The 18,794-nt window shown below is 38.9% G+C and overlaps 1 protein-coding gene across 1 annotated transcript; it reads left to right on the top strand.

Moving 5' to 3' along the window:
- Positions 1-1,311: 1,311 nt before the first annotated feature.
- LOC124372961 lies at positions 1,312-3,545 on the top strand (the record flags this gene model as incomplete). Its single annotated transcript, XM_046831373.1, has 3 exons — positions 1,312-1,602; positions 2,560-2,770; positions 3,352-3,545. Coding segments are annotated over 3 exons (696 nt in total), but the record flags the coding sequence as incomplete, so codon positions are not given.
- Between the last annotated feature and the right edge of the window lie 15,249 nt (positions 3,546-18,794).

The following is an 18,794-nucleotide window of genomic DNA, read 5'->3' as shown; positions in this document are numbered from 1 at the left end:
ATTGTTTACTTATCCCGGTCAAATCTTGATTTAAATTTTAAAAAACCTGTTATATTTTGAAACGATGTTAAGCAAGTACAAAACTATAATTTATAATGTATGTAATTTTGTACGTGTAATATACTTATTTCTTATTCCTCTCGCGCAAGGTAAAGATCAAACTTTTTTCATATTCAAACTTTTGTATTCAAGGATAACCATTTGTTTACAATGCAGTTTTTTTATCCTCTCTATCCGAAGCTATTTGAGAAGAAAATCTAAGAAAAAAAACATCTAAACACATACTACAACTATTAATTAAAAATAAAAAACGTGAAGATGAAAATTCGTATCCAAAATTTAAATTCCAAATACATTGTACCATTTTACATTAATAACCTTATAAACAACCAAAACAAACATTGGTTGTATATATCAATAAATATTTTACATGTCACAATACATAATTTTACATATTTTTACAATTATATTTACATAACAGAAAACATCTGAAAAATACATAAAGAAAACTTTGATTTAAAAATTTAAAGTTGATTAGATTATTCGGCCATCTTAAATCATATCATGATTGGATTGAGTATTATTATACACACTTATACATACCAATGTGTTATGTATAGTTTTCGTTGTTGATAATTGAAAAAAAACTAAATTTTAACAAGCATTACAGAAAACAACCATTTTCATAACCATAACTATCAAATAAACTGATCTATGAAGCACTCTCCTGTCTCTCTAATTCTCCTCTTTGCACTCGTTGTACTCTGCAGTGTAGTGGGTACAACGGCTATCGCAAGATAACCGGATCAAGCAACGTCTAACGTGGCTGCTGCTTGGATGAGTGACCGCTGAGCGATCCTGTCCTTGCAAGCAGCCCGGCAGTTGGTGTTGGTTCGGAAGTCACCTTTAAGCCGTTGGTCCTCAGGTTAAGTGTTAGAGAGGGCTGCTTAGCTCTAACTTCGCCTGGTAAAATAGGACATCTTTACTTTACTCATTCTTCTTTCTCTCACTCCCCTCTTTTTCCAGTTTAGTTTTTATATTTTTATATTTTCTTCTCCTCATTGCTCTCTGCCATGACTGCCAATTTGTTTATTTATCTTATCCATCTAGTTTATAATGTTTAAATTTTTATCTCCGTTACTAGATTCGTTAAATTTTAATCGTGTAAAAATACAAATGACATTTTTCTGAAATTGCCGTAACATTTTAATTAAACTAGTACGTGCTAACCATTGTTAGCCCTGCCGTTACATACCATTAGAAATAAATGGTTCTTATATATAGAAAACTTAGTGTTCGTTTTATTTTCAGGACAAATTATGCCGGTTACAAGATGGAACAGGATCAAACTCTGTCCACTCCGAACCATCTTCTCCTGCCAACTCATCTCTTTCTCCAGAGTCTGCAGTGGTCTCAGGACTCTCTGGCAACAAGATGAAACACCTGCTCGCATCCTGCAGGACTTGCAGACCGAGGACGCGGAGGAAGCCGAGGTCTCCGTCATTGAGAGAGGCTGCACTCATCGCTCGGAGTGTGGGTCTCGACCTCGGTGCACCAGGAGACAAAATATCCTCGGTTGATGATCGTATCTTCAGTAACGAGGGTAAATATTGTTCATAAGTTGTACAACTATTTACTACATGGGAATTGCCAACAGTTCTTTGCAACAGACTTACATTTACAGTATTTTTAAAACTTTAGCTTAGTTCCAAACTATGAAATATTTGATCACTCCAAACTTGCATAAATTGAAAACTTATAAAAAAGGACCAAGTCTTGTAACAGCAAAAACTGTACGTTTTAAGGTAATTTTGAACATTTTGGTAATTTTTTAAGATTGCACCCATCTTTTCAAAAGTGTACCTGACGGGATAAAACCATTTCAATTAAACATTTAACTATGGATTCTGTACTCTAGGGTGCCCAAACATTTTTGGTAGTGTTAATTTCGGAATAAAATACATATCAGTAGTGATTCACTCCCTCATTTGTTTTAACCTAAGTTATCCTTGTAAAGTGTATACCTTACGAATTTCAAACGATGTACAAATAAGACTGAACCTTTTTTCTAAGCAACAAAAAACTTGATTGAAAAATTAAAAACCCTTGCGATTCGTATTAATGTCATCTTTAAAATGAAACACATCCCCATAACTATACAACCAAAATGGACGTAAATTTGGTTAATAGGTATTTGACATTGTTCTTATGGGTCTAAAATCAAGGTAGGCGGCAGCATAATTAATAATAATTATATTAATAATATATTTATTATAATTGACAACAGATAGTTAAAATATTGGCTGAATTATTCTTGAAGATCATTCACATTCTCTCTGATTCACCATCTTTGGATAGAAGGGGAGAGAACTTTTATCACGTGTGTGACATAAACATTAATTGACAAAAATAAACAAAAAATCTATATTTTTTACTAACTGTGTGTTGAATAAATTTAACATTAATTGATTTGGCTTTGGAATTTTGATTAGGCCTACTGACAAATGCACGTGTTTTTCTATGATTTTTTTGTCTATATAACACTGAATGTGCCTTTAGATGATAGCCGACTGGTTCCCTCAGCTGACATCGATGTCTCGGGATCTGGACGTGGTGAGCGCCAGAGTAGCCTGGGAGCCCCTCCTAGGGTCGGGACCCTGGTACCTAGTCACCTGGGGGCCCGAGGACGGGGGCCTCAGTGGAAACCTGCTCACCAACACCTCGGACCATCTCACTGTCCCTAGGATCCGATACTCTTTACCACGTACAGGTACGTTTAGTGGTCGCTATTCTGTTGGGTCTTCCTCGGGGCTTTTTCTTAAGCCCAGTACATTTTATTTCAACTCTGGTATGACATAATGACGCACTCAAAATACATTAAACCCACGAAACATTTGTGAATAAACTATTTAAATAACTAAAAGGCATTTAAATGTTGAAACAATGTTTAGAAATTATAAAACTGTTTTATAAAACTGAGAAACAATGCACTTACTAAACTAAACTGTAATTCAATCTTGAAAACTATTACTGTAATTGCGTTGGACGGAATAAAAGCAACTAAAATAAACAAGTGTTCTTTCCGTTTGTTTAAATAAATACAGTTTGTACAAGGACATCTCTACAGTGAATATTCAGATTAGGACTATTTCCACTATAATATTATGTACTTGCTGATAACTGTATCTAGAGGGTATGTATTACTAAGAGCTAAAGATATAAAAAATGTAATCTATGAAATGTTATCATGTGTATTTCTGTAGGCTAATCAATTTTGTTTACACCTTTAAATAAAACTGTGCGACAAGTGACACAAGAAATAATTGTTTAATAATTTAACAACTCTTGCAGATATCTGTGACCAGTACTGGACAGACCAGCCAGTGTCTACTGGTAGATACGCACTCGGCCCTCGCCCCAAGGCTGATGTCCCCCCTCTCAGGGGCGGAGGGTGTGGCGGGGGCGGTGGGGGCAGCTATATTGGTGTTCCTCCTGGCTATCTTGCTGCTAGCCGGGCGGAACCGCTCTCCAGCCAAAGACAATGACCAGCCTCGTGACGCCAATCGCTTTAAATGTATGTATCGAAATACTTAAATTTTTATCTCTCCTTATTTTGACTTTTATACAGTCTTATTCTCACAATTGTTATAGGATCCGTGATTTAAAATCCGTAATTTTATTTAATCTGTTTTAAATAACGCTGTTACTTTTTTCTGCAAATATTAATTGCATATTTTCTATATAAGAAAGCCCACAATTATCCAATAATTTTAATTTTCACATGAGGCATTTCGACATCTAATACCATCATCAGGTGAGAATCAAACATTTTAAATAGTATAAATATTTTATAATTTAAAACAATTATTAGCTGAATAAGCTTAATGCAAGATTTGTATAGTTAAAAATAAAATAAGTATATATATAAAACGTTCGGGTCAAAAAGAATTTAGTTATATTTTAAAGAAAGAATTAATTTTTAATCGGTCCAAAATCATTGTTTAGTATTTCACATTTATGTTTTTTTATGTATAATGTTCCATGAGCGTAGAGTTGTTCTTGTTTTTATGAACTAGTTTTAATAATGTGAAGTTTTTAAACGTGTTATTTGTTTTTTAATAGCTGATTTTTGTTTTTTTCCGTATTTATAATATCTTTCATGTTCTTTAAATCTTATTTAATAGTTCTTTTCGCCTGGCCAATGTAAATCTTATCACAACTTCACAGTTAATTTTGTAAATTCCACTTTTATTTTCATCTCAAATTTTATCTTTTCTATTTCCAAATAGATTATTTATCTTAATGTTGTAGAAAAAGTTATGTTCATGTCAACATTTTTTCTAAACAGTTTTTTATTTCTTTTTTAAAATGGACCATAACTCAAGGATTATCAGTTTTGTTTTTCTTCATGTTGACCTTTTAAAGTAGTTCTTGATGTTTTTGATAAATTCTTCTTTTGTGTTTTTTATATTTTTTTTTTAATAAACTGTCAATTATGTTAGTTGAGAATTCATTGAAAGCTGCTATACGTTTTTATACTGTTTAGTTCCCTCGAGTACTCATTGCTCTTTAAAGGCGTTGTATGTAATCTATTAAATACATAGTTTTATTATTTTAGCATACTATTGTAAATAGTTAGTCGTCTTTGATTTTACTCTTCACAAAAAAATATTAAAACCAACAATTTACCTCATAACAATAGTAGTTTTGCGCAAGGATTTAGTGACACAGCCCAAGATGGAAGGATGCATTGTGTACAGTTGAACAATGAACATAGAGCGTATCTTTTATTTTTTTTGTATTAATCTTCGATTACGAAATCTACTTCATATTGCTCCACTTGTGTGTTTTCCTGGAGTTTGGTCTAGAAAATTAGATTAGCTTGTTTTTGCTCTTCTAGAATAGTAATAGATTAAGTTTTCTAATGAACTATTTTAAGAACGTTCCTTTCAACACTTTCTATTCTTTTAAACATACCAAAAAAGCAATAACTTTATTTTCTATTTTAGTATATAATATACCACAAATTTTGTATTGGCTATATGAAACATATTGTTTTGTAATGTAAACTTAATCCTACAATTCTAAAAATAATTCTTTTTACTTGGTGGCTACAAATGGTAGATACAAAGGAAAATATTTATGTAGAAGAAGAATATCTGGTAATACTAAAATTATACCTATTTTAGAAATTAACACTCTCAAAATGTTTCGCTTATAAGTCTTTTATGTAACAATGTTTTAGTTGTAAATCAAAATTTGATTATCTAGGGCCTGGTTACTGAATACAAGTTGCCTAATTAGGTGCTCTTTTAGATTAAGTAAAATAAACTACTATTTAGAGACTTATCCAATAAAGAAATTCAGAAATTTTACGTCTAAAATTTACTTCAAAATAATAAGAAAAATAGTACACAGTTATAATAAATAGTTTTAATTTTGTTAAACAAAAAAAAATGTATGATGTGACGAAAAGGAGTGATGTACGACTTTGAGAGTAAAAGAAGATTATTGTTTTGTTGTACAAAATTTAAACACTGATTTGTATTTATTATTTTCAATAGTACAATAGTAATTGACTTTTTGGATCTAAATATATTATGAGTATTTTAAATGTACTGAAAAATTATTGAAAACCATGATTGATCTTTACGAAGCAGTATGTATTATAAGAGTACGCATGTATAGATCAATATAAAAAAAAATTTTTGTTTTGTTAATTTTTCGAAATGTCACTTGTTTACGTTTTTTAGTGTATTCTTTATCCCTACTGACACAGCTTCACGTTTGATAAGTCCACTACTGAATTGTTTAGTTACCTAAACCCTCGTACAGTTCGGTGATCGATCGACGATCAAAAGCAATCCCAGAGTCCAATGTGCAGCTGGTACATTGGGCAGCAGTAACAATGAATGGTACAATCACACTCCCCTGTGTCCAGTAATGAGCGGCAGATGAGCTTCCACTTCCTCTTCCACCTGTAGCCGGTACATTGGGCATCTGTAACAATGAACTGTACAGTCACAACCCCCCCGCCGCCCCCGTGTCTAGAGATGAGCAGCAGATGAGCTTCCACTTCCTCTTCCACCTGTAGCCGGTACATTGAGCAGCAGTAGTAGACCTCCCGCCCCTTTGGCGCTAACATGGGCTCTTATGGAGTTATTTTAACATGGGCTCTTATGGCGATATTTTAGCATTGTCCTCTTACGGGAGATACATTTCGGTGTTTCCTAACCACAGACTTCCTGTTTTCCGACGACTTATCTCAACCTAGACTTCCTGTTTGTCACACACCTCTTTATCTCTGACTTTCTGTACTGCTTAACCACCCGTCCACAGGTCCCGTGTCGACGCCTATTGACACTCACCTTTTTGAGTACCTGAGAGTCTTAACACCCGCACCCGCGTATCTGATGGCTCCTACCGGAGTCCGACACTATCCTACTACCCCCGTACTCGGAGCCTGGCGTAACGCCCATACCCGGATTTTGATCGCCTAACCTTTACAGGCCATGCACGACACATTCCGTCACCCATCTTTTCGAGTATCGGAGTGCATGAAAAACCGCACCCACATTTCTAACGGCCCCTGCCCAAACATTTCAAATGCCTCCAATACTCTTAACCACATATATTGCCCACACTGTTATTTATAACACTCCACTCCAGGACCTAGCCGCCCATCTATACCCCCCGTCTCTTACAGACCCACACCTGAACAGTCCCTCACAGGGTTCCAACTTATACCCAAAACGGTACTCTGACCGCCTACCTCTTATCCTGAATGTCGACATACAAAATTTTAACCGTGTGCTTTCACCCTGCCGAGACCCTACACTTTTCGATTGCCTCCAGTACTCCTACCCGAGCGTATCGCTCATACCCGGATTTTGACCATTTTACAGTCCAATGTACCACATAGGCCTGCAATCGCCCGTCTCCTGGACATGCACCTGTATTTCTAATGGTCCCTACAGAAACCTCACACTATCCTATTACCTCTCATACCTCGGCTCTTAACCACGGATATTGCACATACTATGATTTCTAACTCCCTGACCTTTACGTGTGTATACGCCTACAGCCTCCCACCTCTCTCTCTCGTGTACCCAAGCGTCTTCGGCCCTCATCCGCACCCTACCGAGGCCCCACACTTTCCACTCCTAGTCAGGCATAAAGCCAATACCCAGATTTTGATCATCTACATTTTACCGACCAATGTACCACATAGGCCTGCAATAGCCCGTCTCTTGGACATGCTAAGACCTACTTTTCTAACGGATCCTGCAGAGGCTTCACACTTTCCTATTGTCTCCCATACCTAGGCTCTTAACCACGGATATTGCACATACTATGATTTCTCAATCCCTGACCTTTACGTGTGTATACGCCTACAGCCTCCCACCTCTCTCTCTCGTGTACCCAAGCGTCTTCGGCCCTCATCCGCACCCTACAGAGGCCCCACACTTTCCACTCCTAGTCAGGCATAAAGCCTATACCCAGATTTTTACAATTTTACCGACCAATGTACCACATAGGCCTGCAATAGCCCGTCTCCTGGACATGCTAAGACCTACTTTTCTAACGGATCCTGCAGAGGCTTCACACTTTCCTATTGTCTCCCATACCTCGGCTCTTAACTACGGATGTTGCACATACTATGATTTCTAACTCCCCGACCTTTACGCGTGTATGCGCCTATAGCCTCCCATCTCTCTCGTGTACCCAAGCGTCTTCAGGCCCTCACCCTCACACTGACGGGACAACAACACTTTCCAAATGCCTCTCGTACTCCTACCCAGGGGTATCACCCATACCCAATTTAGACCACCTACACATTACCGACTAGTATCCACAAAGTCCAACAGGCATCCATATAATATGTCGTACACCACGTCTCTTAGCCCTTACACATACTCCATGACTCCACACTCTAAAGTGTTTACTACGCGTAGCGTCACATTCGAAAATTGTCTTCCCACCATTAATACCCTGTACTGGTTCCCACACATATAGTTAACACCTTTACCGTATTAATCTCCATATACGAGTATTTACCGAGCATATCGCACAATCTTAGTTAGCCTTACCTTCGTAGGGTTCAAACTTGCATTTCGTTCAATTTCTAACATACTGAGGTCCCCATTAAAAAAAAACCAGGCCTAACACGGCACTCTCATTTTACTGACAAATATTCATACATTACCTGAAAGTGTAATGCTAATATTTACCGAGTGGAGAATATCCCAACAGGGTGTTCTCATCCCGAGGTCCTAGTCTCAAGCTAACAGCTTATAACACGAGGCGTACCTTCTGAGCGACTACTATTTGCCGATCAATGCCCGTGCATATGTTTCAATACCTGGACACCTAATGTCTACGAAGTACTTCATATACAAGGGAGTGGGGATGAACCTGCATTAGAACACGTGTGTGCGTCGGCTCCTGAATTTTTAATCGCGTTTGACGGTTCTAATAGTTTTTATGTTTTGAAAACTATACGTACGTGACAGTGTTGGATTACGTTACCGTCTTATCGGAACCAATAAGTGCTGCCGGGAACTGTAGAGAGAGAAAACCTAATTTAAGCCATTAATGTTCCGGTCTCCGCCTGGTCTTCGGTCAGGATCAAAGGTCAAGCGAGTGCCTCTACAATCTACTGATAAGAAAAGGTTTGGAGCGCTCCTTATCTGATCCGTCCGCCTCACCTTCACCGATGCCTGGAGGTAAACAGACCCCGACTACGGCCCACCAATCCATCGAGGCGTGCGTGGGGGAATGTCTTTCTCACGCCGGCGCCGTTGACGCCCCTTGTGGCAAAACTGAAGGTTTGTGGTCGAGGAAGCTGTCCAGACTGCGCTCTTGAAAGCCAATCAAGAGATCAGCCGACTCAGCGAGGAGCTGATAAAAACTGAGGACGGATATGGTGAGGATGGAGGTGGCGCACGCGAGCGGGTGGATGACTTGGAGCAAGTACACCCGGCGGAGCAACCGTCCGTGTCTACGGTGTACCCGAGGAACAGGGGTGAGAACACCGACGCCCTGGTTGTGAAGCTCTGCCAGGAGAAGCTGGGGCTGGGAGATTACGGAGGCGTCAATCAGCCGCTCCCACAGGGTTGGAAGACCTCAACCTCCAGCGGGCCTGACGGCAGAACCAGGCCTCGGGCAATAATCGTCCGCTTCGTGAGCCACCGGGACCGCCGAGCAGTCTACGCCGCCAAGAAGAGACTGAAGGTACCGGCGTGGTGGTACGCGAGGACCTGACGGCGCGGCGCCAAGAGGTGTACCGGCGGGCGGTCGAGGTCCATGGGCTGCGCAGCTGCTGGACCAGCGACGGCCGAGTTATGTGGGTGGACAGCCGTGGACACAAAGGCAAGGCTACAAGGTTGGCGGACGTAAAGTAACCTATTGATTTAAAGTAGCTTAAATTAGAAGTATTTCATTTTTTTTTTTTTTTTAATTTAAAACTATTTATAATTTATTATGATTTTTGTTTTCTATAGGTAAAGTAAAAGTAAGGCTTGATTTTTTTTCCTTTTTTATTATGTATATATGTTTTGTATATGTATATGGTAATGTACGTGTTATTACTTTTATATTGTGTTTTACACTGCACTCGGTTTTGAATAGCATAAAAAAAACATGTAATAAACCATTAATGATTTTAAATAGAAAACATTATCAACACTGCGATCTACATGGGAAAATAACTTTTGTTTTTCTTTTTCATTTGTGTTAGCACAAGATCTTCTTATATTTTGTTAGTATCTTATTATTTCGACTACCGTAATTAATTATATAAATTTATAAACCTTTAGTTTTATACAGCATTTTATTATTGTATTCCATTGTTATAATTATTTTATTATTGCACCCCTATTTTATTTTATTTTATTTTCGCACAAGGAGCCGTACAGCATGTAACTGTGTTTTGGCTCAGGTAAAAATAGTTAAGAGCATTATTGAGTGGATTTTGAGTGTGTGTGTGAGTGTGTGTGGGTATGTCAGTGCCGCGGCCGCGGGCCGGGCGGGCGTGTCGCGCCACCGTGGACTGTGGACCCAGGATAGCGGGTCCGCACAGCTGTCGCCGCACCGACCCGACCGTCCCCCCTCCCCTCCCCGCCTCATCCCTCCACAGCTGATATCTTATCTAGCTCCTTAGCGCCTTACCCTAGACACTTGAAAGCCGCACATATTAATGCTCAGGTCGCCTGAGGGGGCCATATTGATGAGATCAGAGAAATATTTCGGCCTCAAAATTTTGATCTGATTGGCATTTCGGAAACGTGGCTCAAGCCGAGTATTCGTATAAGTGAGGTGGCCCTTCCCGATATACTCTGCAGCGGAACGACAGACTGGGAAAGACAGGTGGAGGTGTTGCGGTTTATGTCCGGGAGGGCTTTGAGATGTAAACAGCTTGCGTTATCTCCATCTGAGTACTCGGCCAGGCCCGAATTCATTTTCATTGAAATTGGCTTGTCTGGTTCGGATGTACTATTACTGGGAGTGTGTTTATCGCCCGCCTAGGACTGGTCATCTGGCAGACTTTGAAAATGCTCTCTTGCAACTTATGCATGGATATAGTCGAATATTGATCATGGGCGACTTCAATACTGATTTACTGAAAAACAATCACGACTAATGACTATAGACAACTGACTTCTATTCTCGATTCTTGTAATCTGACAATACTGCCACTGGAAACCGACACACCACACTGCCGGATCTGACACTCTTCTTGACCTTATGGTTGTTTCAGAACCACAGCATATCGTCCTTCATGGGCAACTTCCAGTCCCTGCCATATCAAAGCATGACCTAATCTATTGTGTTTATTTTGTAAATATACCTAAGGCTCAAGTTAGATTCATAAAATACAGAGACTTTAAAAATATGGATGAGGCTGCGTTTATGTCTGATATTTTGATGATTTCATGGCAAAACCTTGAAAACCTTGAATCTGTAGATGATATGGTGGATGATTTTAATAAAACCATCATGGGTGTTTATGACAAACATGCACCTATAGTGACAAAGCGTATTAGTAAAAGGCGTCCAGTTGCCCTGGATGACAAACGAAATTCTCCAGTCTGATGGCACGTCGCGACAGTCTGTACAGGAGAGCGAGGCGCTCCCAAGATCTTATACTTATGGACCAGTAACCGTGAACTTAGGAATAGGGTTAAGCAGCTTTCTACGCAATTCCAGACTGAGAGATACACGCGAAGTCTTTTTGAGAACAGAAAACAGTCGTCAAGCGACTTATGGCGAAAAGTTAAAAGCCTTGGGGTGGGAAAGCAACGTGAATCACATCAGGTCCATATCCCATTGAATGAATTAAATACCTTTTTCACTTCTTGTAGTCCAACTATCAACCAAGGTCAAGTGAATGACTACTTAACCTATCTTCATAACTTACCTGAATCACAGGCGAAATTATCCTGAGTTTACTTTTAAGCCAGTGATACAGGGTGACGTGTTGAGGGCTATACGCCGTATCCGCAGCAATGCTGTTGGGTTGTGACGGTATTCCAATACGCCTCATTAAAAATATCCTCTTTGCTGTCCTCCCTATTATTACTTTAATCTTCAACACGATCATTAAGAAGCTGTGTTTTCCCTTTTCAATGGAAGTCTGGCCCTTGTCCTCCCCCCACAACAAGATCTCAGCTCCAGTGTCATGCTCGGATTACAGGCCGATAAGTATTTCTACCTGCACTATCTAAAGGCCTTGAGAGAATAGTGCACTGTCAAATTACTGAATATCTGACTAACTATAACATATTAAGTGACTACCAATCTGGTTTTCCGCACAAACCACAGTACTGAAACTGCACTGCTAAAGGTAACTGATGACATACGACTTGCCATGGACCATAGACAGGGCACAATTCTTACTCTCTTTGATTTTTCTAAAGCTTTCGACAGCGTAAACCACAAGTTACTGTTAGCTAAATTAAGGGTAGTAGGGTTTTTCTGATCATGTTCTTAATTGGCTGAGATCATACCTGTCAGAAAGAAGGCAGTGTGTCAAGGTTGCTGACGTGACTTCGGACTGGGGGTGTGTTACTTGTGGGGTGCCTCAGAGGTTCTATCCTGGGTCCCCTACTCTTTGTACTGTATGTAAATGACATTCACAGAGTTCTCAAATACTGCAGGTATCACATGTACGCTGATGACCTACAAATCTACTTGCACTTCGACGTTAACTCCATTAACGACTGCATCAACAGGATGAATGACGACCATTAAAAATATTGTTTTATGGTGTGGAAACCATGGGCTTACACTAAACCATGCAAAAACCAAACCAATACTTATATGCCACACACGTTTACGGAACTTTCTGGACCCGAACACTATTGAATCCTTAATTATTGACGGAACTACTCTACCATACTAACGAAACAGTGAAAAATCTTGGTTTGACATTAACTCGAATTTGACTTGGACGGAAGCGGTGAGGGATATATGTAAAAAAGTCTTCGCATCTGTCCACTCACTGAAACGCTTACAAAGATTTCTACCTGAACGGATCAAACTACTGTTGACAAAATCACTAGTACTTCCCACACTTCAATTACTGCAACTCTGTGATGAATGACATGACGGTAGCACTTAGTGAGAAGCTGCAAAGGACTGAAAACTACTGTTTACGTTACGTTTATGAATGTGAGACGAGACCAACACATTACACCGTACTATATTCAGGGAAATATTTTGAAATTAAAAGAACAACGATCAATCAAAATACTAAATTTAGTTCATTCAATTTTACAATCTGGATTTCCAAAATATTTTTCAAACTATTTCCAATTTATATATCTCATGATAGTGTAAGAAGCACTCGCTCTGGTTCTCGTACCTTAAGAATGCCCCAACACAGGACTGTAGTATTTGATAGATCTTTTCAAGTTGATGGGTTGTCGTCTGTGGAACTCCCTCCCCCAAGAAGTCACTTCCATTGAGGGAGATCGGCGGTTTGTGGCGGCACTGAAACGTTTGTACCATGAACGGTTGGTCGGGGCGGATCCGTCCTAGGGGTCTGTGGGTGTGGTGCTGGCATTGTGTGTGAGGAGTGTGAGTAAGGCAAACACCGCATATATATTATCTTATTTCAAAAATATTCTTATTATATGGTTTATAAATTATTGTTATTAGGTATTAATTATAGTTTTTGGTTATTATTAAAGATGGAAGTTGTAGTATTATTTTGTGTCATGATTGTATACTATATTATATTTTATTATTTTTATTTAGAAGTATCATATTTATAATTTTTTTTAGTGTTTAGATTAATGTTTGATTTAATGTATTTAGTAAGGTATATTAGTGTCAATATTAATTTGGTTAATATTTGTCATGTTTGTTTATTGTTCTGCTTATTTATCAGACAGGTTAAGTGTAAGAAAGGGCCATGAGGCCCTAACTTTGCCTGTTTAAAATAAACAAATTTTCATTTCATTTCATTTCATTTCATATACTCATATCCCACGCAAACCATCACGGGGCCCTAATTTCTGTTACCTTTCACTTGGATGTCTATCACTTCATTCCGGGACCCAACTCTCAAGCAGACTTAACCGGTAATTAAAAGAACCGTATTTCATTATTAACAAAGCACCATACATTTATTTCAACTACTGTTTAGACATTTAGTTTCCATATTAATCAAGTATTTTGTTTTCACTTAACCCACGCCTCCCTTTACGGTACTCCAACTTTTTATTCACGTTAAATCCACCATCACTTTCTAACGGCCAGGCTCTCATTTTCATAATATCAAGCGAGCGTAGCTTAATACGGAGTACCATCCCCTACAATTTAAGCTTTATCGTGTGTAATTATATATGTCGCTTATACTTGGACAACTAAAGACCCATCATACCTCACTCTGGTTTCCTAGCTGTTCCCTTACTTTAATTTATTTATAAAGAGACGCATACAGAGGTATTAGTCCAATCGTCTCGAGACCGCGTTATACTAATGTTTATATTATAATCTATACTAGCACTTTATGAAATCTCGACCACAGTGACTTACCCATTGCACCGGCTCATGACACTGCTCGTAACGGACAGTTTGCGGTTTGCGGTTACCTGTATCCTCGGACTCTGATAATTCATTTTCTACAACAATATTTAAACTAATAACTATTATAACATCTTCAGTACAGCACGGGATATCTGCCATCCTGAATACAGTCGGAATAATACATAGGTACTGCATTCGGTGTGTAATAAGTTTTATTTTTTCTCCCGAGTGTGATGTAAAGAGCTTTAACTTATTTATAGTCTATTTTCAAAAACGTATACCGCTTCGTATACTTTGAATTTAGTTAATCATACCGGATGCGATGATTGAGGTTTGCGGTTACATGTAAAAACCCAGACGAGTAACGGTACAGCTGCAACCGCAATTTTAAGAGACCTCATTGGTCGGAATAAACGCATCTCTGATTGGTCTAAAATAGCCGCCAAGCACTCTGATTGGTTGGTGTTCTACACAGTCGGCAGAGATTTCCCTGTCTCGTCAGTCTGGAGGTGGACGTCAAAGAGGTAAGACCTATGTCGCTCTGTTCCTTGATATTGCACAACATTGTGTAAAATTATCAAGACAAGAAAACCTCGCTAATTACTAATATAAAATAAATAAAACTTTGCTCACCTACCTAGTTACCCAGATATTATTTTTAATATATTACTGTTGCAATGGAATCTCAGCCTATTGAAGTGGTCCCAGAGCTCTCATTGGTCGGCTCCCTATAATAGCGGCAACATTCTTCTCTCTCGTCAGTTTTTCAGTGGACGTCAAAGAGGCAGGACGTGTGTTGAGTGCTCTGCTCAGTGTTATCGAGTGGTTGAATTTTAAATGCTATATTGACGCTTTCTTAGAGTGAGTCAGTGGTGTTAGTGTGTTTTATATTTATTAAGTGCTTTTTTTTACTATCATAGTAATTTTATAAAAGTAAATTAGCTTATAGGAGTTTTATTACATTTTCAGTTTATTAAGTGCTTGTGCTTTATTTAGCGATCACAGACATTAAACTCATTTACACTGTGTGTGTTCTTAAAGTGTTTATACTATTGCTTCTTTAAATCTAATACAGTGTTATTGTGTTTTTCTGAAAGTGAACAAGTTGATTCGTTGTGTTACTGTGTTTGTATCGTAGTGACAAATCCAACATAGATTTCATTCATTTATTTGTGTGTCGTATTTATAATCAAGTTTTGTGTAATTTATTTCGGTTATTACATCATACCACGGTGCACTGTAAAAAAGTTTACTGCGCATGCGCACCTCCTACACTTACTTAAGTGCGTGACGTGGTCTTCTTGTCATTCTTAGACGTGACGTTGAACAGTCAACACCTATTCCAAAAGCTTGTATCAAAGCTGTTTGCTGTATTATTTTAGAGCTAATTACATACAACATGGATCCCGTAAAAGTTTTGCATACCGGTGAAACCTACTGTAGAAGGTTTAGAACATATGGGTCAGAAACAGTTTTCAAGTTTAACCCAGTACCCAAAGGAGTGTCCGAACTTGATTGGATTAAAAAGGGTTTTGGGAGTATTGCCGAAAAGGCGAAAGCCGGTACTACCGAATATGACTACCTAGGCTTCACTTTAGATTCTCTGAATTTTAGGACCAAAGATTCCGGATATATCGCTTATAGACCTGCAAATCAAGTTCACGGGGATATAATTTGGGATATATTTGGAAAACTTATCCAAAGTAATTCGGATTCGATAAAGTCCATGGACACATTTAGAGTTAAGTGCACCCGCACCAATATTCCAGTAGGTAGTGGTAGGGTAAGACCAGGTTTGTATAATAACTTTGAAGAAGAATGTAAAGCACGTAAAGGTATCGTAGTTATTAAGAATAGTGATAGTCTGTGTCTGCCCCGAGCTATAGTGGTAGCAAAAGCCTATGCCAAAAAAGATCCTCAACTCAAGGCTATACGTGAAGACAAGGGTAAGCGACAAACTTTTAGAGCCCAAAAATTGATGACCAAAGCAGGGGTCCAAATTTCAGAACGGGGAGCGGGGATCCCCGAACTTAATAAATTTCAAGACCACCTCAAAAAGTATAATATTACAGTTTATAATTACGATAACAAGGGTAGGGACGTATATTTTAGCGGCAACAACGAAGGTGCTTTGTACAAAATTAATCTGTTGTACCATAGGGGTCACTACAATGTAATAACTAGCCTAACTGCAGCTTTTGCGTGCCATTTTTTCTGCGAAGCATGCCATGTCCCTTACGACCACAAAGCTGAACACAGGTGTTCAAATATCTGTCCTGCGTGCCAGACCCTATCTCCGCCTTGTAAAGAGGAGCATGGGGGAATTTTGTGCCCTGACTGTAACATGACCATGAAAAATCAGAACTGTTTTGCGGCTCATAAGAGTCAACGATGCAAGTCGGTAAAAAAATGTTTACAGTGCCAAAGACTTGTGTTTTTGAACAACCGTAATTCAAAACATGTGTGCGGTGAAGTCTTTTGCAAAATCTGTAACGAATTCATGCCCCCAAACCATCAATGTTACATGCGGGTCGACACAAACAAACCAAAAACCAAAGACTTTCTTTTCATTTTCTTTGATTTAGAGACCCGTCAAGATGAAATTTTAACGGAAGAATCTAGAGTTCATAAAGTTAACCTTTGTGTTTCTCAACAATTTTGTTGGAAATGTATTAATGGTAAATCTTGTGAAATGTGCAAAGACCGAACAAAGATCTTTGATAGTGATCCTGTGAATCAATTTATGAATTACGTAATGGAGGAGAGAAAAAAATTCAAAAACGTGTGTGTAATGGCTCATAACGGTCAGGGTTTTGATTTTCAATTTCTGTTAAAGTACGTTCTCGAACAAACAAAATTCACTCCAGAGCTAATTATGCGTGGCACTAAAGTCATTCTTATGGAACTGGATAACGCCAGATTTATCGATTCGCTAAATTATTTCCCCATGGCCCTCTCTGCACTACCCAAAGCCTTTGATCTCCCCCCGGAGAAGAAGAAGGGTTACTTCCCTCACTTGTTTAACACTCTGGCAAACCAAAACTATGTAGGCCCCATCCCACCCAAGGAGTACTATTGCCCTGAATCAATGTTTGAAAAGACTTACAAAGATTTTGAAAATTGGCACAATGACCAACTTAACCAAAATGTAGTTTTTGACTTTCAAAAAGAGTTGGTCGAGTACTGTATCTCCGATGTGGAGATACTGGCGCAAGCGTGTATTAAGTTTAGAAACATGTTTTTGAAAGAATGTAATGTAGATCCGTTCATGGAAGCCGTCACCATTGCCAGCGCCTGTAATCTGGTGTTTAGACGGAATTTCTTAAAACCCAACACTATTGGCCTGGTTCCTAAAAACGGATACCGTATGGTTGATAACCAATCGCCTATTGCTTTACAATGGCTGAGCTGGGAGGAAGAACAGCGTAGTGTCCGCATTCAGCATGCGGGGAGGGACAGAGAAGTTAAAATCGAGGGATTAAAAGTAGACGGTTTTGACGGAGAACGAATCTACGAATTTCAGGGCTGTTATTTCCATGGGTGCCCAAAATGTTTTCCATTTAATAGAGAAGAACCACTCAAAGAGGACCCTTCCGACTCCCTGCACTTAAGGTTCGAGAGAACCAAAGCTAAAATGGCTCGTCTCCGAGCATCTGACTATGAAGTTATTGAAATGTGGGAGTGTAAATTCAATCATTTAAAGAAAGAACAACAATTGGATTATCTAAATTTTCTCCCCATTCTAAGCACACTCCCACTTAACCCCAGAGATGCCTTCTTCGGGGGCAGAACAGGCAATGCAAAATCCTATCACAAGTGCGAGGACGGGGAAACAATTCAGTATGTAGACGTTTGCTCCTTGTACCCGTTTGTCAATAAGTTTTCTCCTTATGTTTTATCCCATCCAAAAATATATGTAGGGGACAAGGAGTGTAGAGAAAGAGGCATGGAGGTCGAAGGTCTCGTGAAATGTAAAGTATTGCCTCCACTAAATTTGTACCATCCCGTCCTTCCAGCACGCATGAACAATAAATTAATGTTTGTTTTATGCCGTACATGTGGTCTAGAAATGCTAAACACAGACTGTAACCATAACATCGAAGAAAGAGCATTGACAGGGACATGGACGATGCAGGAAATGAGAAAGGCCGTAGAGAAGGGGTATACCATTTTAGAAATGTACGAATTATGGGAATACGAGGTGGTCACTTACGAAGACGGAGGTCTTTTTACGGATTTTATTAACAAATTTCTCAAGATTAAACAGGAGGCATCGGGCTACCCCTCTTGGTGCCTCACTGAAGAGGACAAGGCTAAGTACGTTCAAAATTATTATGAGCACGAAGGTGTCAGACTTGATCCTTTTAAAATTGAAAAGAACGGAGGTCTTCGCTCCCTTGCTAAATTGATGTTAAATTCTTTCTGGGGTAAATTTGGTCAAAGGGAAAATCAGACAAAAACATCAATCATAAGAGACCCTTTTGAATACTTTCAGTTGCTGTCCAACCCTGAAATAGATGTAAATACTACTCAAATTATTAACGATACTGTACTAATTGTCAACTGGCAGCATATTGAAGAAGCCGCAGAAGCCCTAAGGACAGTGAATGTTGTGGTTGCAGCATTTACGACGTCACATGCTCGATTAAAATTGTACGAACACTTAGAAAAGTTAGGGAGGCAAGTTCTTTACTATGATACAGACAGTGTCCTTTACGTACACAGGGAGAGTATGCACAAGGTCCCCACAGGGGACTACT

The sequence above is a fragment of the Homalodisca vitripennis genome, unplaced genomic scaffold (assembly GCF_021130785.1).
Source record: "Homalodisca vitripennis isolate AUS2020 unplaced genomic scaffold, UT_GWSS_2.1 ScUCBcl_4487;HRSCAF=10677, whole genome shotgun sequence".
In the NCBI taxonomy this organism is placed as follows: Eukaryota; Metazoa; Arthropoda; class Insecta; order Hemiptera; family Cicadellidae; genus Homalodisca; species Homalodisca vitripennis.
This window is presented reverse-complemented; position numbering and strand designations above follow the sequence as displayed.